This window comes from Esox lucius, chromosome 17, assembly GCF_011004845.1.
Source record: "Esox lucius isolate fEsoLuc1 chromosome 17, fEsoLuc1.pri, whole genome shotgun sequence".
In the NCBI taxonomy this organism is placed as follows: domain Eukaryota; kingdom Metazoa; phylum Chordata; class Actinopteri; order Esociformes; family Esocidae; genus Esox; species Esox lucius.
In genome coordinates, this window is record NC_047585.1 from 21,982,677 (window position 1) to 22,004,843 (window position 22,167).

Below are 22,167 nucleotides of genomic sequence, written 5' to 3' on the forward strand. Positions count from 1 at the left end.
ATAACTGTCACGAGACCAGTATAATCAAATCCAAGCGAAGAGGCGTGAGAAATCCATGACTGGCAGCGAGGTTCAAAATTGTCTGGGTCGCCTTAAGTTCCAGCAACACAGAATTTTTGTGACAAAAACAAAAAAAGCACAGTAGCAAGTTCTGCAAAATTTTTATAACTGAGACAGGAGGGACAACGTCCAATTTCTATCTTCACATTGAACGAAAACACAATGAGAAGTAAGTTGATGTCAGCTAGCTAACTAAAAGCTAGTATGCTAACTGTCGTTAGCTTGCTAACATTAATGTAAGTAGGTCGCCATCCTTTGAATGCTGGCCGGCCACTTACTGTAACTAGTCAAGCTAGATATTGCTCCATAATGTGAAGACAGGTGCCCACATTGTTGCATGCCAGTTAGCTAACTGAAGCATTGTATATGGTTTGTGATTTATCTAACCTTTTGGATAGTACTACGAAAGACTCACGATTTTGCAATACCGCGCTTGAATGTGTTTAATGTGCGCTGTGTTTGTAAAAGATACGTAGATAGATATGTTTTACAGCATCTTTAACTATGACAGTGCATCCAAACCATTTCATTGGGTTCTATTCAGTTTTATCTAACTTTTTGGATTTTAAATCTGACGGTACACAATGTCACCATTTACTTTTAGGGTATTTTCAGGGATACTGTTTTAAAAATAGTGACGTGTAAACAATTCGTTTTTTTAAGAAACGTTTGTATGTATTGATCTGTATGCCTATTAATAATTAATAAAAATTGAAGAGTAATTTTTACTGCCACATATCAAATTTACTATGGATACCATAGATTTACTTTTGATTTCAAAAAGTCCTAGATTAAAAAGCAGACTATGGAGATTGAGAATGCATTTTAGTTTAGGACCTGCTTAATATGTTTAGAATACTAACCCAAAATATATAACCCATTATGTTCTTATGATATAGTAACAGTATAGTGTGGAAACCGATTGAATCTGAATCACATTACCCTGGCCTTGGTCTTAACTTGATCTCAATACCCCACAGTCTTGGTCTTGACTTGAACTGGGTACGCTTCACATGGTCTTGACTACAACACTGGTTGAAACGTCTTTACATTTTACAATTCATTTTATAAGCAGATAGAATTAATGAGCAGGCAACTTAAATTGAATATGAATTCTATGATTTTTGGCAACTGGTTATTAAAGTGCGAATGCCAAAATAAAACAAAAAACTGTTCACTGTTGTCTGTGTCAATTTGTGCTTCAAAATTGCTTACTTTGAAACTTGGAATTTCATTGTTAACTATCATTAAACATTACACATTTTATTAAATTTTTTATTAATTACACTTTTATTCAACATTTATATACTCACTTCACAAGAGATACTGGGATCCTGGCAAATAGGGGATGAAGTGTAGGAATGAGCTTTCATATATAAATAACTATGTATAATATTGGAATTTAATTGATTATAAGGTTTAGTTTTGACTAGATTTAAATATACAAAACCCTCATCTGACAAATTAACAAAAAAGCATAGCTGTCCCTAATTTGTTCTGGCTACCAATTGCTTTTTGGACACTTTAACAAATTAGTTTCACTTGGTCCATATGCTTCTAAAGGTTAAAGAACCATTTTAACATTTTCAGGGAAAAATACCCACTAGAAGATACGTTAAATTCAATTATTTAATACCCCAACAAACCAATATTCAAAACCATTGGTTAAGCACTATTCTTTAATCATTGCTAAAGGCAAAAATTACCTAGACAAATACTGTTTGTTATGCTGTAAGAAAGGAGGTTCTTGCTGCATTCCATTCCAAGGACCTTAAATTATCTGCAATCAGTGGTTTTGCTACTAAACTGAACTTCTCCTTGTTCCAGACTCAAGCAGATATATATTTTAATACACAAAAATAATACAAACAGAGCTGGGAGTTTCTTCCAGATTATTTATCATTGAAAAATCTTGTGTAACAAATGCAGTTCTTTGATAAATACAGGCATATTACAAAGCATTCTTAAACATGTAATCAAAAACACAGACCATTCATCACATGACAACAAGCACAAGTAGACAACATATTTTGTACAAAAAAAAAACACTAGACACCTCCTCCAATACGTATTTACATTTTTGCATATTTCAAAATACTTACTTTTCATATAAAATTATGGATAACTTAAAAGCAAATGCACAGCAATCTTGTAATTCCTTATAGGTAGCTTTAGACTCATACAGAACTGTATATGATTTTCCTCAGGTGCAAAATAGCACTGGCCTACTCACCGAACCTAACAACTTTAAAATGTCAGACCCAATCCAATTATTTTGGTTATATTCACAAAAACTACTCAGAAGAGATACAATTTTAGGATCTAGGGAACTAAGAGGTAAGATGAGAAATATCCGCAGTAAGATCCTTGAATGTTCTATCAAAACCGGTGGTGAACAGTAGAATGGGTTAACCATACAGTCATAGGGGACCACACGGTGTGAAATCTGAACCAGGAATAATTAAGTTATGGCATGACTTGGTAAACAACACAGAAAAAAGGTTTTGTGTCTTTGAAGCCAGCAAAATGTACAGGGAAGATACATAAAATAAAAATCAATGTCACAAAGTAGCATTATAAAATGTTCTGAGCACAGGTAAAATGACATGCAGTGTATATGTATAGTAGGTGATCATTATGAAATGGTGCTTAACATCTATTGAAAAAGACTCAAACTGGTGACTGTCCTAAATGCTTTCATTTGTCCCGACACACATACTGTAGGTCCCATACATGGCAATCAACAACATCAGATCGGCAACTAAACAATCATACCGTACCACATATGCAATCAATAACAATAACATTCTCAATTATTCTTCAGAATTTAATTCAGATGTACCCACATTTTCACACTGTGTCTTTCATATCAGACTGGTCTCAGGGGGCATACGCAAATTATTTTACATAAATCGTTGACAGCTGAATTTAGATCTGTTACATTAGTTAATGTTAGAGTACAGACCTCCCGCTAGGGGCAGTGTTGAGCGCAGTAAGTGTTAACTAGAGGAAACATCCCCAACCCTCACTCTAATGGTCGCAAGTTTAAATCCCAAAACCTAGGCTAACCTTACATTTAATTTGTAACATATCCTGTGTAAATTTGTAAGATATTATACATTTTTGTAGCTTTTGTAACATGATACGCTTTTGCAAACTTTTAACATTATACATTCTGGTAGCACATTGTAATGTAACCTAACATCATATCATGTAACATACAAGATTGTGTGTCATACATGTTACGCATGTTACATATTCTCCCTGACACCACATTGATCATATTCCTCTTTTCATACAGGCTCGAATTTATCCTTGGCAGTGCCATTTCTGTCATTACTTTAAGGCAGTCAGTCAATTAAAGTATTTTCCAGTAAACCATTCTCTTCTACAGCCAAAGGTGATGAACAATTGTCTATCTGTCTGCATGGCATAGCTTTAATGTACATTTAAGAGCCAATCCAAAGGTGTGATCATAAATGGTAGTGCTGAGGTAAGGCAGTCATCAGTGCAATGGTGACATGTTTCAACTTGTCCCAGAGTGACTCCTTCCTGTTAAACAAACACAAATATACGCAGTCGCACACAGGCACGCACGCACACACACACGCACACACACACACACACGCACACACACACGCACACACACACGCACACACACACGCACACACGCCCCATATCGACCCATCAGGGCTAAGACTCTTTGAGCATGTTGATGCGTGCGTAGATCTTAAGTGCAGGTCCCAGTTTAATGTTCAGGGCGCTCATAAGGTGGTCCTCTTTCAGTAGGAGCATGGCCTGCCCGTCTATTTCCTGACAGCGGAATTCATCTGCTATCTCCTGGCAGCCTAGAAACAAGCCACATTGAAAAATATTCAGTATTGATTACATTTCAAAGACACATTTTTGTGTCAGTTAATGGATGAATGTATGAACATGTAATTCATACCCATAGGTGAAATAAGCTTACTATAATCACAACATACCTAGACAAAATACACTGCTCAAAAAAATGAAGGAAGGAAACTTGTAATCATCACAGTATAACACCAAGTCAATTCAACTTCAGGGATCTCAATCTGTCCACTTAGGAAGCATAAGCGATTGTGAATCATTGTCACCTGTTTTGGTACAAATGAAAGTGACAACAGGTGCACCGGAGAGACAACTGCAAGATAACCCCCAAAAAGGGAATGGTTTTGCAGGTGGTAGCCACAGACAATTGCTCTCTCCTTATCCTTCCTGACTGATTCTTCTCTAGTTTTGTGTTTTGCTAGTGTCCTTGTCACTAATGGTAGCATAAGGCGGTACCTGCAGCCTATTCAGGTTGCACAGTTTGTCCAGCTCCTTCAGGATGCCATATCAATACGTGCCATCACAAGGTTTGCTGTGTCTCCCAACACAGTCTCAAGAGCATGGAGGTGATACCAGGAGTGGTCATTACATGAGCTGGACAGGGCCGTAGAAGGGCATCAACCAAGCAGCAGGACCAGTGCTCACAGCCCAGCACCGTCCAGCTCAATTGGCATTCAACAGGGATCATTTGAATTGGCAGGTCCGCCATTGGCGCTCAGTTCTCTTCACAGACGAGAGCAGGTTCACACTGAGCATGTGAGACGTGAAAGAAGCTGTGATAAACGTTATGCTGCCTGCAACATCATCCAGCATGACCGGTTTGGCAGTGGGTCAGTGATGGTCTGGGAAGGCATATGCTTGGAGGGTCGCACAGACGTAAAAGAGTCTGGAGATGTTGTGGTGACCCATCCTCAAACCTTACGCTGTTGCAGTGGGCCCTGGGTTCCTCCTGGTGCAGGACAATGCCTGACCTCTTGTGGCCAGTGTGTGTAGACAGTTCCAGGATGACGAAGGCATTGATGCCATTGACTGGCCCTCACATTCCCCAGATCTGAATCCAATTGAGAACCTCTGGGACGTTATGTATAGGTGCAGCTGCCAAGTAGCGCCACAGACTAACCAGGAGCTCACTGATCCAGGTGTGGGAGGAGATCCCCCTGGACACCATCCGCCATCTCATCAGGAACATGCCCAGACGTCGTCGGGAGTGCATACAAGCACGTGGGGGCCATACACACTACTGAGTCACATTGTGAGTTTTCGTGTCAAAATTCACACAAGCTGGAACAGCCTGTGATTTCAATTATTTACTTAGATTTTCGATGTGAATTTGAATCCAGCCCTCAATCGGCTGGTGATTTTGGTTTCCAGTGACTGTTGTTACGTCATTTTTTTCTCAACAAATTACAAAATGTATAGTAAAGATTTTGATCTTTGATGTATTTAGTTCATCGAGACCCGATGTGTGATTTAAATATTGCCTTACTTTTTTTGAGCACACACACACACACGGCTCAAGGTTAAAAAAAAACATTGCCACTGGCCCATGTTTAATCCTTTATGAAATGTATTCTGGATACATAAAACATGAAAAAGTATGGCGAGTTTATCATGCGATTATTATTTTAAATTCTTTTGCGATGGCCCGATCGGGACTATTTTTATTAGTCCAGACTTGACTTTTTACTGGCCCAGGGCCATCGGTCCATCGTTATTGTTGAGCCTGGTACAGACACACACACAAAACAAATTATATAAAGTGAAGTGTTGGTCCTACACGTTGTGCACACATTTGTTTACATAGCCGTTAGTAAGCATTTCTCATTTGTCAAGATAATCCATTCACCTTACAGATGTGGCATATCAACAAGCTGATTGAACAGCGTTATTGTTGCACATACAGTGGGGCAAAGAAGTATTTAGTCAGCCACCAATTGTGCAAGTTCTCCCACTTAAAAAGATGAGAGAGGCCTGTAAATCTCATCATAGGTACATTTCAACTATGAGAGACAAAATGAGGGAAAAAAATCCAGAATATCACATTGTAGGATTTTTTATGAATTTATTGGTACATTCCTCTGTAAAATAAGTATTTGGTCACCTACAAACAAGCAAGATTTCTGGCTCTCACAGACCTGTAACTTTTTTAAGAGGCTCCTCTGTCCTCCACTCGTTACCTGTATTAATGGCACCTGTTTGAACTTGTTATCAGTTTAAAAGACACCTGTCCACAACCTCAAACAGTCACACTCCAAACTCCACTATGGCCAAGACCAAAGAGCTGTCAAAGGAAACCAGAAACAAAATTGTAGACCTGCACCAGGCTTGGAAGACTGAATCTGCAATAGGTAAGAAATCAACTGTGGAAGCAATTATAAGAAAATGGAAGACATACAAGACCACTGATAATCTCCCTCGATCCGGGGCTCAATGTAAGATCTCACCCTGTGGGGTCAAAATGATCACAAGAACGTTGAGCACACGGGGGGACCTAGTGAATGACCTGCAGAGAGCTGGGACCAAAGTAACAAAGGCTACCATCATTAACACACTACGCCGCCAGGGACTCAAATCCTGCAGTGCCAGACATGTCCCCCTGCTTAAGCCAGTAAATGTCCAGGCCTGTCTGAGGTTTGCTAGAGAGGATTGGGAGAATTTCATATGGTCAGATGAAACCAAAATAGAACTTTTTGGTAAAAACTTGTTGTGTTTGGAGGAGAAAGAAGGCTGAGTTGCATCCAAAGAACACCATACCTACTGTGAAGCATGGGGGTGGAAACATCATGCTTTGGGGCTAATTTTCTGGAAAGGGACCAGGACGACTGATCCGTGTAAAGGAAAGAATGAATGGGGCCATGTATCGTGAGATTTTGAGTGAAATCCTCCTTCCATCAGCAAGGGCATTGAAGATGAAATGTGGCTGGGTTTTTCAGCATGACAATGATCCCAAACACACCGCCCGGGCAACGAAGGAGTGGCTTCGTAAGAAGCATTTCAAGGTCCTGGAGTGGCCTAGCCAGTCACCAGATCTCAAACCCATAGAAAATCTTTGGAGGGAGTTGATAGTCTGTGTAGCCCAGCGACAGCCCTAAAACATCACTGCTCTAGAAGAGATCTGCATGGAGGAATGGGACAAAATACCAGCAAGTGTGTGAAAACCTTGTGAAGACTTACAGAAAACGTTTGACCTCTGTCATTGCCAACAAAGGGTATAGAACTATAAGTATTGAGATTAACTTTTGTTATTGACCAAATACTTATTTTCCACCATAATTTACCAATAAATTCATTAAAAATCCTACAATGTGATTTTCTGGATTTTCTTTTCTCATTTTGTCTCCTATGATGAGAATTACAGAACTTGCACAATTGGTGGCTGACTAAATACCTTTTTGCCCCACTGTATGCACCTTGTGCTCTACTTTAAAATGTGCAATTTTACATCAACAACCATACTACGCCACATATGTCTTTGCAACTTTAGAGGCCATGTGCAACCACGCCAACCAAGGCCACATCTAGCTTCTTCACATGTGGGATTGTCTGAGACCAGGACAGCCGATGAATCTGTGGCTTTGGACAAATAATTTCTATACAGACGGTCAGAAACCATCTCAGGGAAGCTCCTCTGAATGCTTTTCATCTTCACCAGGGTGATGATCTGACTGCAATTTGGCCTCATAACAGACTTCAGTGGGCAGTGTTTGGGAATGATAATGCACAGCCCCATCTCGCAAGAATCTGTCCACAGTGCCTGGAAGTTAAAAAAGTTCAAATTCCTGCATACTCACCAGGCATGTAACACATTAAGGTCATTTGGATGCTCTGGATCAAAAAGAACAACAGTGTGTTCCAGATCCTTCCAATATCCAGTATCGAACTTCTCACTGACTGCAATTTGCAAATGGTGGTCACACCAGAGATTGACTGGTTCTTTTCCACACCTATCTTTTAAGGTATCTGTATTCCAAGTAATGTGAAATGCATTGCTTATGACCTAATTCATTAATTAGATAATTTATTTATACCTTATATGGACTGCAAATTTTAAATATTTGAAATTCTGCATGTGGCCTTCTTATTTTTTTCATTGTAGTTATGGTTGGGGCCTTGCTAAGTAGGTGAGACTAACCTGGTAGGGAGCGTATGAACTTGTATACTTCCTCCACATTCCACTTGGTAGGGTCATTGGGCAGGAAGTGCTGAGAGAGGAGAGGCAGCTCTATACTTCGTGGGGCCTCTTGGTCCGAGCCTCTCCCTGACTGGTGTGACACAGCCAGGGGTGCCGGGGCACCTGAGCTGGCTGCTGACAGAGGCGAAGGAGGCTCCTCAAAGCTGGACATGTCAGAGCAGGGGCTGGACTCCTCCTGGCTGGGTTGGGAGGGGAGAGGGGAAGACACTGAGCCCCCCTCGTTTTGCTGAGACGTAGAGGACAGCTTCTGAAAAACCAAACCCACAACAATTCGCTTTGGTGTTACTCTCCAGAGAGCATGTTAGGTCAGAGTAAAACAGATTTCAGCGGAGAAGATAATATCTTGCCTGCTTTTTAGGCTCGACATTCTGGCGGCTGCTATTGTGTGACCTTCTGCGCCAGCGGTTGGATGTTTTGCTCCTCTCTGGACGGAAAAGGCCAATTCGTTTTGTGCAACCAACATTATATCTGTCCCAACATAGCGAAAGAAATCACAATGGTTAATCACAACACTTTCACCCCATTGTTGAAAGTATTAGTCAAAAATTGCCCATTAAATATTGCTTACCTTTTTGCACACACCATGGAACAAAACCGTTTAGACCCCTTGAATTTGTAGGCAAAGTCCACCCAGCCACAGAATTCACAGCTCAGTTTGGGGGAATCTGTATCTTCTTGGTCTTTTAGTTCTGTGTATAAATAGATTATTTAATTGGAGACCATCTATTACAAATACTTAGTATAAACTTTGTCATGTAGATAGTCCTTTATTGTGTTGATTGCCAGACAGGATGGCTTCATCAATCCCAGTCCCATGATCTCACTTACCTTGCAGGGTCAGATCCTCTGTCTCTGAGTCTGTGGTGTTGGTGGGGTTACTAACAGGGGTCTTATCTGGGTCAGAGGAGAGCTGCTCATGCAGCTTCTTTGGGCTGCACATCACAGGTAACCGCTCAATCTGGAGAAGACAGTGTAAAGGCTTGATGCCACCCTTTTCCTGGCTATGACAGCGATGCACATACAATGGCAAATTAATAATGATTTGTCTATAATCTATGATAATTAAAACGTTAGTAAGATATTGCCTGTCGTCATTGCTTAGCACAGTACAGTTATCAGTTTACTTTTTGTAGGCACCCAAACCCCTTGGGAAAGTCGCTAGAGGGCGATGAGACCACTAAGACATTTCTGCTGAGGATGCCCTCCATCGCCCACTTTTCAGCTATCGGCACAAGACTCAAATTTAAACTGCTATAGTCAGCTTGGAGCTATAAAAAAAGCACCTTAAACTGCTGAGCCACCTGGGAGGCCCATATGATTGTTTGTCCTTGTTGCTAATAGAGAAATGCCCCTGTGGGAACACACACTTGAGATGGTGGCATGTTGTTTACTACTAGCTGCTAAGGAGTATCAGGGGAAAGGGCACTTACAGGGAAGGGTTCTGCTCCCTCCTGGATGACAAAACCCTCAATGACGTGGGTAAGGACCTGGGGCTTGACGATGGCCTGGGGTGGCTTGTTTTCTCCATTCTGTGGAGTGCTGCCTGTCACAGTGGGCACCTCGTTCTTATTTCCAGAGGTCATGGCTGGTGGGGGGGTCGCAGGTGCAGCATCCACCTGCTTGTTAATAGTGACTCCTGCCAAAAACAAATCAAAGGTTAGCTCATTGCATTAATTCTATTGATGTGGATCACATTTGCACACAATATTTTTTTAAATAAATTGTGCTACTGTTATGAAGTTCTACAGTAATTTATGTAGCCTACTGAAGTACATTCATATCACAAACATGTTTCAGTCTACAGTAAAGTGTCTGCCAGGTTATTGATCTCAGTACTCTGCATATTCTACAACCCTGTTTTCAAAGAAGTTGGGATGCTGCGTAAAATGCTAATAAAAACAGAATGATGAAATAATTTATAATTATACCTATTTTTAATTGAAAATCGTACAAAGTTTTTTTGTTTTTGGAAAAATACATATTTAATTTGATGCCAGCAACATGTTTCAAAAAACAGGGGCGTGTTTACCACGGTGCTGCATCACCTCTTCTTTTAACAATACTCTGTGTTTGGGAACTGAGGAAAGCAATTGCTGTAGTTTTGAAAGTGAAATGTATTCGCATTATAGCTTCATATAGGATTTCAGCTGCTCAACAGTTCGGGGTCTCCTTTGTCATATTTTTCATTTTTTCAGGTCTGGACTGCAGGCAAGTTACTACGGAGCCATACTGTTGTAATACGTTGCAGAATGTGGTATAGCATTGTCTTGCTGAAATAAGCAAGGCCTTCCCTGAAAAAGATGTTGTCTGGATGGCAGCATACAGTATGTTGACCAATATATATTGTTCAGCATTAATGGTGCCTTCACAGATGTGCTAGTCATGTACACTAATGCACCCCCATACCATCACAGATGCTGGCTTTTGAACTGTGCGCTGAATATAAGCAGGATGGTACCTCTAGTCTGGAGGACGTGGCGTCCATTATTCCCAAAAAGCATTGCTTTTTTTTTATTTGTCAGACCAAAAGACAGTTTTCCACTTCACCTCAGTCCATCTTAAATTAGCTCAGGCCCAGAGAAGGCGGTAGCGTTTCAGGATCTTGTTTATATCTGGTTCCTTCTTTGTATGATAGAGTTTTAACTTGCATTTGTGGATGCAGCGACATGCTTTGTTAACAGAATGGTTTCCAGAGCCCATGCAGTCATGTCTAGTACAGAATCGTGTCTGTTTTTAATGCAGTGCAGTCTGTGGCCCTGAAGATCACGGCCATCCAATATTGGATTTCAGCCTTGTTTACAGACGTTTCTCTGAATTCTCTGAATCTTTTATTGATATTATGTACCGTAGATGAGATTCTCAAACTCCTTGCAAATGTATGTTATTCTTAAATTGTTGCTCTATTTGCCTGTGCAGACTTTCACTGAGTGACTGGTGAATCCCTCCCAAAATTTACTTCTGAAAGACTCATTCTCACTGGGATGCGCTTTTTATACCCAATCATGTGACCCTATTCTGACCTGTTGCCAATGAACCTAATTAGCTGTGAGATGTTCCATCCAGGTTTCTTTTTGCATTACACAACTTTTCCAGTCTTGTGTTGCCCCTGTATCTGAAACGTGTTGCTGGCATCAAAATGGGCATATTTTTCAGGAAACAATAACATTTCTCACTTTGTACTATTATATATTAAATATAAAGTTTAAGTGATTTGCAAATCAATACATTGTTTTTCTTTAAATTTTACACAGCGTCCCAACATTTTTGGAAACCGGGTTGTATGATAATCTCTCCGTGCATTTTTGCTGGAAAGATATACCCTACAACGAGCAGTTGATTCTGTTATGTTGAATACTGTGATGACATTGATATTGGTGACATAGATTCCGTTTTGATCCAAATGTATAAAACGAACATCCTCCAGTCGAGTACCCCGAATAAGCTAGAGAAAACACACGCAGAAAACGTGCTCTGTAAATGTACCGAAACTGCAGAAAGCTCCTGGTCCCATCTGATCCCAGATAGGTCCGCAAAATTAATTAATTATGCGCAGAAGCGCAGTTGGAAATGAATTTATGAAAGAGTAATCTATTAATAGAATATACATAATATTCAAGTAAACATGGAGTTAGTCTATGATTATGTTATGTGGTCCCACTACGATTAGGGAAAGCATGCAATTTATTATGATGAACTTCTCATGGTGGAATAGTGGCCGAGGATCAGCCGCTATACAGTAATTATCGAGCGTCTTATTCTTGTCCCATTATTACTGCATGGCTACAGTATAATAGTTATTTGTTTAATAACATATCGCCCTTTCCGCACTTTGTACACGATATTTGCTGAAGCCCAGTACTCTACAATAGATAAGGCTACAATGACAATACCGGTCGAAAAAGTAAAGGGATCAATTCTTTCAATGTATTTTTCCAAAAAACACGAGTATTGAGCGAACCCATCCTAAGCAAATTTAGGTCAAGACCACTTTTTATCTGCAAAAAGTCAGTTTGGTGTGAAAATCTCTGGAAGGAAACTTCGTATTTTATGATTCTCCCATATAGACATCATTCACATACCGAATGTGCTCAGTGGTATACATTTCCATTACCAAGCGACAGTAGATGTATGTCATTAGGTACTTATGTAACATGACGACCGTATGAAAATATGACAAGGAGCGTCAAAATTAATTAATACCAGCGTAGTTTCCAAAAAAACACACGTCTACGTAGATAACAGCGACTATTCAGTGTGACAATGTAATAATTAAGTACTAACAACCCTAACCGCTAACCCTTTTCCAAACTGAAATAAAAATGGTCTCACCAAAATTATCCCAGCCTGCTGCCTTATGTTTTAATCCGATTCAATACACGAGATGTCGCCAGCCTCTTTTTGAGTTAAGTCAACTGAAGAAAAGCAGGCAAAACTGAGCCGATACTCTCGTCCTTCAATGGTAAAGCGGCCAGCATAGAGCTGAGGAAATTAAATACTTCAACAATGTACCGCCCTCCTTTTCCTCCAAATACATGCACTCGACTCTAACTCTTCAATTTCCACATATGAAAATGAAGACTCTTCGCTCATGTGGACAGATGAATGTCTGGCTCCTATGTCTATAATCTCATCTTCAGAAGTTCACAGGGTTAAAGTTAATCTGAGAAACTCTTGGCATACAAGAACCGCCCCTTTATATGCTACGACTTTTATTAAAGCAATTCACTATTTAGGTGTGCTTGCAAAGCAATTTTAGAAACATTCAGGCATATCTGGGGTTATGCAGGGAAGCTCCAAATCCCTATTGTATTTTTGCAAGATCAAAATCATGAAGCTCATGTATTCTGCACACTAAATTAATGAATAACAAAAAATATTAAGTGAGATGGTAAAGCCTAGGAGAGCACAAACTTGTATGATAGTAAAAGGGTGACACCTTCTCATGCAATGCCATGCCAATTGGCTATAACACTCAACTGAAAGTCCAGTACTCTAAACTGCTCATCCAGTGCACATGTCCTGCTGTAGCATTGATTAGAATCCAGCCCACGGCTTTCACATGGGTGTGATCTTGTGTAAAAATGCATACAGTACACCCTGAAATCACTGGGACAGTAACTTCTAATTATTTTGCACTCTGTCAAACATTTGGATTTTAAATCAAATAATTACCATGATGTTAAAGTACAATTTCCCCACTTTTGTTTTAATATTTGTTTCACAATTTAGAAATCCCAACACTTTTTATAGGGTAACAATACCTATTAAGCTCACATACATTTAATCAAAAAGAGAAAAAAATTGTCATGTTTAATAACTCTGATATCTGGTTCTTACATCCATGTGACTATTTTAAAGCAATCAAGGTTGTTGCCGGTCACTTTAGAAGTTGCAGAAAAAACATTGGTTTGTAGAAGACCTCCAGAACAACACAATTTTCTGGACTCACAACCTTTGTGTATGTACTTGTACTTAATGTTAAAGTAAGTGATTAACAGCTCAGTCTTCTCCTATAATGCGTAAAGAGTTTTGGAGAACATGTGACAAGGGATCTGAGACCATTCCTCCATACAAAATCTATTCTTCAGATTCCGAGGTCCACGATTGTGGACCCTCCTCGAGCTAATCCCACAGGTTTCCTAAGGGGTGTAGGTTAAGGGGGGCAAAACCTTCATTCTGTGCTCAGTGATGGGGTACTTTTCTTTGTCTATGCCAAACCAACCTCTGGTGTTAGCTTCCAAAGAGCATTATTTTGTTCTCATCTGACCATAGAACCCGATCTGATTGAAAGTCCCTGTAACATTGGGCAAACTCTAGGTGCTTGAGTTTTTTGTTTGATGACAGTAAATACTTCTTTGTGGTATCCCTCTCAAGCAACGTATGGTTATTTTGATGGCGTCTAATCATAGTTTTGGAGGTTTTCTGACCCCCAAACCCAATTAACTTCAGCAATTCTCCAGTAGTGATCCTTGTAGATTTTTTGGCCAGTCGGACCATACTTGTCACTGTGCGTGGGGTCAAAATAGATACTCTTCCAAACTGATTATTTGGTGAATATTTTGAATGAAAGACCAAGAGGATGGGCAGCTAATATTTCTTTTTCCACAGCCCGTTTTGCTCATATTTACCAATTTAAATGAACTTGACTTGCATATATACAGTGCCCTCCACTAATATATTTGCCAAAAATGCCTTACTCTGTAATGGAATGTTCCACTGGAATGTTCTATTCTTAGCCATACTCTGGACTTTCTGATGTGTACTTGAGGTTATTGTCCAGCTGGAAGACCCAAGACCTTCAATTGAGAGGGTTTTGGAATTTAATTATACCGTGTACAGATTCAAGGCTCCCAGTAGCAGAACCAGCGAAGCAACCCAATATGTGGAAGCTGTAGACCACATATGTTGTTACCAGTCACAATAAAAGTTACGACTTAGATGATATATAAATTGAAAAGTTTCTATCCATTTGAACATTGTACATTCTTAACCTTGTTGTAGTGCCTCAAACTTTTTGTCAATTACCACAAGAGATGCTAAGAGGGTATGGTGAAAGCTTGTTTACATTTATTACACAATTATTAATACCAATTTTTTAGTCCTCCTACCTTGTGGTTGATTGACAGGTGCATCTGGGTCAATTTTAGGTTGTTCTGTAGACTTGGTGGCTTGTGGTGGAGCTGGGTTAAACGGGGGGGTGGAATGCTGCTGTACACTGGAAATCGTGCACCTCTCTCTGACAACCAATGACGTGGGCTTGTCCTGCCCTTTACTGTCCTGGACCAATCCGGAACCCTGGGATTCCACAATGTAATAAGAAAAAAAGAAAACAGTTAAGTGATTTTTTTAAAAACTTTTGCAGTACGCATCTGCACCAGTATTTTGATCACGTGACATTACCTCCCACTTTACCGGTGTATGTTGTCCTGAAATGGGGACCACATTTCTATATGGTCCTGCTTTGTCATGTATTTCCTCTAAATTGGCCATTATTAATATAATATGATTCTGAAACGAACCTCATGTAACAGCACAATGATCTAAGAAAATATTTTCTATCAGAAAGAAAACTGTGTTCAACAGTTTTCCTTCTGATAGAAGATTTCTTGAAATATAAAATCTAATACAAATCTTAGCACTAGGATTTTATTATTCTGGGGCTTTAATATATAATTATAAATTGTATAAGAGTGATAATTCTCTATTTCTATTTACATGTTTTACATTTGTGCTCACCTGTGTAGGTGGTTGTATCTGTAGGTTGATGGCTGTGAGCTGTACTGGCTGGGCTTTGGCCTGGGTCAGAGTAGAGTGGATAGCATGCGGGCTGATAGTGGAGTGGAAGATGGTTGCCTGCTGACTGGGTGTAGACTGGTGGTGAGAGGTGGACTTGGGCAGTACAGGGACAGGGCCTGACAGGTTGGGGGACTGAGGGATCAGCGAGGGAGGTTGCAGGTGGGGCTGGATGGAAGCAGTCTGCAGTAGCTGGCCCTGGGTCCTCTGGGAAGCCTGGGTCGGCTGGATCACAAACTGCTGCTGCTGATGCTGCTGGACCAGGGGGTGGGGCTGGATCTGTGTGTATGCTGGAACAAGAATTGAGAATTTGAATATGAAATAAAAATGAATTCAGACAGTTAATTCAGTACATGTACAGTGGATATAAAAAGTCTATAAACCCCTGTTAAAATGCCAGGTTCTTGTGATGTAAAAGAATGAGACAAAGATAAATCATGTCAGAACTTTTACCACATTTAATGACCTATAACATGAACAATTCAATTGAAAAACAAATTGAAATCTTTGAGGGGGAAACATTTTAAATTCCCAATAACCTGGTTGCTTAAGTGGGCACACCCTTAAACTAATACTTTGTTGAAACACCTTTTGGTTTTATTACAGCACTCAGTCTTTTTTGGGTAGGAGTCTATTAGCATGGCACATCTAGACATGGCAATATTTGCCCACTCTTATTAGCAAAAACTCTCCAAATCTGTCAGATTGCTATCATGCTGCAACATGAGGTGATGGTCATGGATGAATGGCACAACAATGGGCCTCAGGATCTCGTCACAGTATCTCTGTGCATTCAAAAAGCCGTTGATAAAATGCACCTGTGTTCGTTGTCCTTAACACACGCCTGCCCATACCATAACCCCACCACCACCACGTGCCACTCGATCCACAACGTTGACATCAGCAAACCGCTCACCCACACAGTGCCATACACGCTGTCTGCCATCTGCCCTGTACAGTGAAAACCGGGATTCATCCGTGAAAAGAACACCTCTCCAAAGTGCCAGATGCCATCGAATGTGAGCATTTGCCCACTCAAGTCGGTTACGATGACAAACTGCAGTCAGGTCGAGTCCCCGATCAGGATGACCCGGATGCAGATGAGCTTCCCTGAGCCGGTGTCTGAGTTTGTGCAGAAATTCTTTGGTTATGCAAACCGATTGTTGCAGCAGCTGTTCGGGTGGCTGGTCTCAGACGATCTCAGAGGTGAAGATGCTGGATGTGGAGGTCTGGGCTGGTGTGGTTACACATGGTCTTTGGAGTCAGGTTATGGTAGAGAAATTAACATTCAATTCACGGGCAACAGCTCTGGTGGACATTCCTGCAGTCAGCATGCCAACTGCATGCTCCCTCAAAACTGTGTGATGTGATGGAACTACACATTTTAGAGTGGCCTTTCTTTGTGGCCAGCCTAAGTCACACCTGTGCAATAATCATGCACCTGTGCAATATACCACACCTGTGAGGTGGATGGATTATCTCGGCAAAGGAGAAGTGTTCACTAGCATAGATTTAGACAGATTTGTGAACAATTTTTGAGAGAAATAGGCATTTTGTGTACATAGAGAAAGTCTTAGATCCTTGAGTTCAGCTCATGATAAATGGGGGCAAAACCAAAAGTGTTTCATTTATAATTTTGTTCAGTGTATTTTAACCTGTATTAACAAGTCTAATGATTAACCCCACCATTTCTTACAGTATCTTTACTCAGATGATCATACAGTAATACACTAAAAATAGGAAGTGTGTTACATTAACAATTTAGATCTATTTTAATTGATGCCGAATATATTAATATTCCTTGCGAACTCCCCATCTTTGGTATATTTTGTGTGGGATACATTCCATCTGGTAGGAACGTTTCTCTATTCAGCGATAATGTGTCCATGAAAAAAAGAGATATTTCCATCCAGGAAAGTTGCATGTCATTATATATTTATGCCACAGGATATCCTGGAATATTTTTTTCACCAGGCTAAATTCCACTTAATTTCAGTGTGTGATTAGCTATAGTCTCCTTAAGTATAAGGTGAAGACACCTCTCAGAAAGAAGGATAATAAAAGCTCTGGACAGATACTCTGAATTACATGATAGCATAGTAAAGATGTATCTACCACCCAGCTCTCGTTGAGGATCAATAGAAGACATAGCATTGTATAAAAGTGGCTATTAATTTAGCAGATAAGCCTAGCCCCTGCCTAAAGTCGATGAATGGATTACCCAATGACTGCACTGTGAATACAAGAAACAGCAATTATTGCTCAACAGCTTTCTCAAGCACTTTAATGAATAACAGAAAGTCTTGGAAGAAGAGGAAGGGGGATTCATTATTGAATGACTCAGGCACCAAGCCCCCACATAATATATGGCCCTACTATGCTACCAATCCCCCATGCCTGTGTGTTGTTTCAGGAAGTCTTGAGGAAAGTACTCTGTGCACATTCCCAATGGGGTTTATATTGCACACCCTGGAAAATCCCTGGGTTTCCACAATCCTCTGTACTACTACTGTTGCTGCTGCTTTGGTTTAGAAACTCTCCCGCACATTACTTTAAACCACTTTACAAATACTGTCTTAACATTTAGAGGAAAAACATAGGAAACATGACAAACATCTACTGCTTTAAGTACACCTATATTACTATAAAGAGAATAGGAAAATCCTATAGTATGAATAAACAAAAACAGATATTTAGCTTAAAGAAACTTAAAGCAATGTGTCAAATCAGAAGGACAATTCAAAGTCAGTTGACAGCAGGACTGGAAATAAAGAGACAAAACCAGTGAATTTAGTCTGCAAAGTGGCCATTAGGCTCTGGTTCTGCTCTGCTGATGTACTCATATGGTGCTGCTGGGAGACCTTATGTCTGTTAAGGGGGAAGTGATGAGTTGATTAGAGTTGTAGCCTACACTAGGAGTTCCTAACCTTTTTCAGTAGGGCCCCATCATTTCAATCAATCAAGCAAACAAGCTGCTTCCAGCTAAATTATATTCAAGAAAAGAACAATGAAGCCAACCAGTGTGATTAACAATTACAGATCTGTGTACTGTTGAGTACTATAGTGCCTGCCATTGGGCCCGTCGGTGCTGGAAAGACCTTCAGTCAAATTCAGTCCAAATTGGGCCAGTGGTGTCTGACAGTATGTTAATTTGACCCAGGCATGTGCACAGGTAACGCTCAACCTGTGCAGAACACATGCCTGTTTGGTATTTAGTGCCCTTTCCAGTTGACAGGTGGCTTGTCAAAATCAAGCCGGTGGCATCAGATATCGCATATGGTGTATGTACAGACAGACAGATAGACAGGCCCCTCCCAATTTCATGGTGGACTATGAGCACCTGTCTCCTATAGAAGCAGCAGACATACTGCTGCTCACACAAGATCATCTCTTTCCTTGGCTCAATAATAATATAAATTATAATTATAATATTATAGTACTAAATTAGATGACAACAATGAACTAGGCTTATTTCTGTGGTAGTCTTAAATAATATATCACATGTGAATTGTTATTAAAGTATTCTGTAGATTGGTGTTCAGAAAATGTACTGATTTGTTGGTAACAATTTCCCTAAAGTTGACACTTCTTATTATGTAACATTAACAACTGTATTAACAAATAAGAGGTCATTAAAAAACATCCTGTAGGATGTTATTCCAAGTGTGGAATTACACTGGATTTTTGGTTTAAGTAATAACACATCTTGTTACACATTTCAGAATTACACTTTTGCAGAAGTCTGTTGGATCATATGAATAATACGACCCAAGATGCTGCCTCTTAATATAACAACACAAGTTTTTAGAGGTGGGGGACTCGAGTCACATGACTTGACTCAAGCCACAATTTTCAGGACTTGTGACTTGCTTGATTAAAGTATGGAAATGACTTGACTTGACTTTGACTTGAGAACAAGTTACTTGAGACTTGACTTGACTTGAAGTGGAAGACTCGACAATGACTTGAACTTATAATAAACAAACAGCAATAAAATTATTTTATATGTTGTGACATCAGCACCACTAATCAGCGTTTAACGCTGCACAATTCAAACCGTGCCAAACATGGCAGACAGTAACGTTAGTCGAGCTCCACAAATAGTATCGTTTGGATACAAGGACTTTGAACTGGACCGTGTGAATAAAAAAAGATTTGCCAGATGCAAAATATGCAACAACCTCAAATTTCATTCGTCATTTTAAGAACCACAAGAAAAGGTAAGAAAGTAATTTCTTTATATTCAGTTTCACTAAGATCTATAACGATTATTACTAATGTAATGAATTAATCTTTTCTGTTTGTCATAATTTGGCCTTGGTTGCATATTATGTTTTTTTGTTTTTTTTTTTCTTGTTAGAAATGTGACCATTATCATTACTGAATACATCTGGTAAATAGATGTAAGGGAATTTGACTATAACAGTGGCATAGCCTGAATTTTAATGTTGATGGGCATCTTAAAATGAGCGGGCATGTATATTATTACACGTAGGCTATAATGTCTGTATTAAATGTGCGCATTTTCAAGTGTTTGTGGACTGCGTGTGGAAACTAAAAAGAATTGTGCTTACACCATAACAGTTAACTTTACTGCATGAAAGGCTAACATGGAGGCGCCGATGTGATTACTAGCACCTAAACATTTAGAAGAGTTTTTTTTTTACTCATACAGACAAGAATAATTACAGCGTAATTACATATTAAGCAGTTTTTCAGTCACAATAATTTGTTTATAAGGTTGTTATTATTAGCCCTTATTACATGGATTGGCTGAATTCCAGTGCAGAATGCGTGTTATTTCTTGATAACAGACCGTTGCCATGAAAAACAGCGTGTTGCTATGGACGCAGCAGGATTCTAACCAGAGACGAAACAGACTATTTTCTTTAGAGGAAGCAATACAATCGTTTTTAAATCAATACATTCCTTTTGAAATCAATATTTTGTGTCAAATTATAGATTTATTTGGTAGGTAGCCATGTAATAAGCGGGATAAGGTATAGCGAGGCGGTTGTTATAGCGAATACAACCCCTTCAGGCTGATTCAAGATCCCTCCGCTTCATCCCCCCAAAAAATTGTACCGCGGAGGAGAAAAATATTTGATTTTGAAATCGAGCTTCGCACCGAGCGCACATCAGAAACAGAGGACAGTGTGTGTGTGTGTTCATCTCTTTAGTACTGTGACTTGACTTGAAACTTATAAGGACTCGACTTGACTTGCTTAGGGTGAACCCTTGACTTGACTTGCTTGATTTATCTGAACTGTGACTTGAGACTTGACTCGAGACTTGATGGTTAAGACTTGAGACTTGCTTGGACTTGACCATGTGTGACTTGTCCCCATCTCTGGGAAATAGTAACTTCAATTGTAACAAAGAAAATTCTACCAATAAATAGGGATTCCGCAACTTTCAGGAAAGTGGCGCTTGTCAAGCTAAAACGTGTCCCAAAAGTAGTTGTTGCTAATCCAAACGTAGCTTTCACTTCTCCTGCTAGATTCTAATGTAGCTGTCACTCCAACCACCAGATTCTGGAGGTAACAGTAATAACCAGCTTGCCATGAACACCACGTAAAGGCCCTTGTAATCTACATCATTTAAATCAAAATCTATTTCTATATAAGCTACAGGATTTTCTCTACAGGTTGTTTCTAGGGCACTGTTATAGGTCTCAGTCTTCACTGTAATTGACATACAGTCTTAGGGTTCAGTGTAGGCCTAACTGAGGTACAGCCTCAGCATTCACCAGGATGATGAAAATTGTGCAGCATTTCACACGTTTATGCTCAGACATTTGCTCAGTAACCCAAAGTATTTGAAGGAACATTGAATGACACCTTTCCAACAAGACAGGTCAAATTTCAAGAGCTAGAGCTGCTCCGATCTACTGCAATAGGTCTTTATTTTAAAGTGGAAACATCTAAAGGAACAAGAGTTTAGCTGTAAAATAGGCACCACAAGCTCACACAAGGAAACCCCCAAGAGCTTGTAGCATGAAAAAAATAAAAACTCTGTCCTCAGTTGCAACACTCAGAGTTCCAAACTGCTTCTATAAGCAATGTCAGCAAAATAAGTTCATCAGGAGCTTAATGGAATGGTTTCCATGGCCGAACATCCACACACAAGCCTAAGATCACTATGCACAATGCCAAGCCTCAGCTGTATTGGTGTGAACCTTGACGCCACTGGACTCTGGAGAAGTGGAAATCTGTTCTCTGAAATGTGATGAAATTACACCTCCCAATCTCACAGTCCATGAAATTAATCCAGGTTTGGCAGATGCCAGGAAAACACTACCCGCACAAATGTATAGTGCCAACTGTACAGTTTGATTGGAAGACGAACAATGGTCTGGGGCTGTTTTTCATGGTTCAGGCTCCTTAGTTACAGTAAGAGGAATCTTAACGCTACGGCATACAATATTTTAGAAAATGCTTCCAACGTTGTGGCAACTGTTTGGGGAAGGTCCTTTTCTGTTTCAGCATGACAATGCACAAAGCAAGCTTCATAAAGAAATGGTCGAGATCAGAGGGGAAGAACTTGACTCGCCAGAATCTCAATTATTTTCTTCTGTCCTTAGGCCATATTAGGTTGTTGAAGTATCTCCTTTGGTAGACTGGCTTAGCGGTGTAAAAATGTACATTTCCATTGCGCTTCATAGAGAAAATCAAATGATAATATTTGGGGGTTTCAAGGTTGAGCTAACCAAATGGGTATTCAAAAGGGGGATTCTTCTCCCCCCAGTTTCCTGTGCTGGCAACCCT

The 22,167-nt window shown here is 39.9% G+C and overlaps 1 protein-coding gene across 10 annotated transcripts in view; it reads right to left on the minus strand.

Moving 5' to 3' along the window:
• Positions 1-1,941: 1,941 nt before the first annotated feature.
• phc2b (polyhomeotic homolog 2b (Drosophila)) overlaps positions 1,942-22,167 on the minus strand; it is a 58,906-nt gene continuing 38,680 nt past the window's right edge. For all 10 annotated transcript variants that reach the window (XM_010901078.3, XM_020055523.2, XM_013138324.3 and 7 more), the window contains 8 exons: positions 15,344-15,690; positions 14,716-14,902; positions 9,538-9,743; positions 8,936-9,065; positions 8,676-8,796; positions 8,455-8,575; positions 8,048-8,354; positions 1,942-3,908 (listed from right to left, as the gene is read on the minus strand). In XM_010901078.3, the coding sequence (XP_010899380.2) occupies positions 3,754-3,908; positions 8,048-8,354; positions 8,455-8,575; positions 8,676-8,796; positions 8,936-9,065; positions 9,538-9,743; positions 14,716-14,902; positions 15,344-15,690 (1,574 nt within the window). In that variant the 3' untranslated portion in view covers positions 1,942-3,753. The remainder of the gene's footprint in view (positions 3,909-8,047; positions 8,355-8,454; positions 8,576-8,675; positions 8,797-8,935; positions 9,066-9,537; positions 9,744-14,715; positions 14,903-15,343; positions 15,691-22,167) is intronic.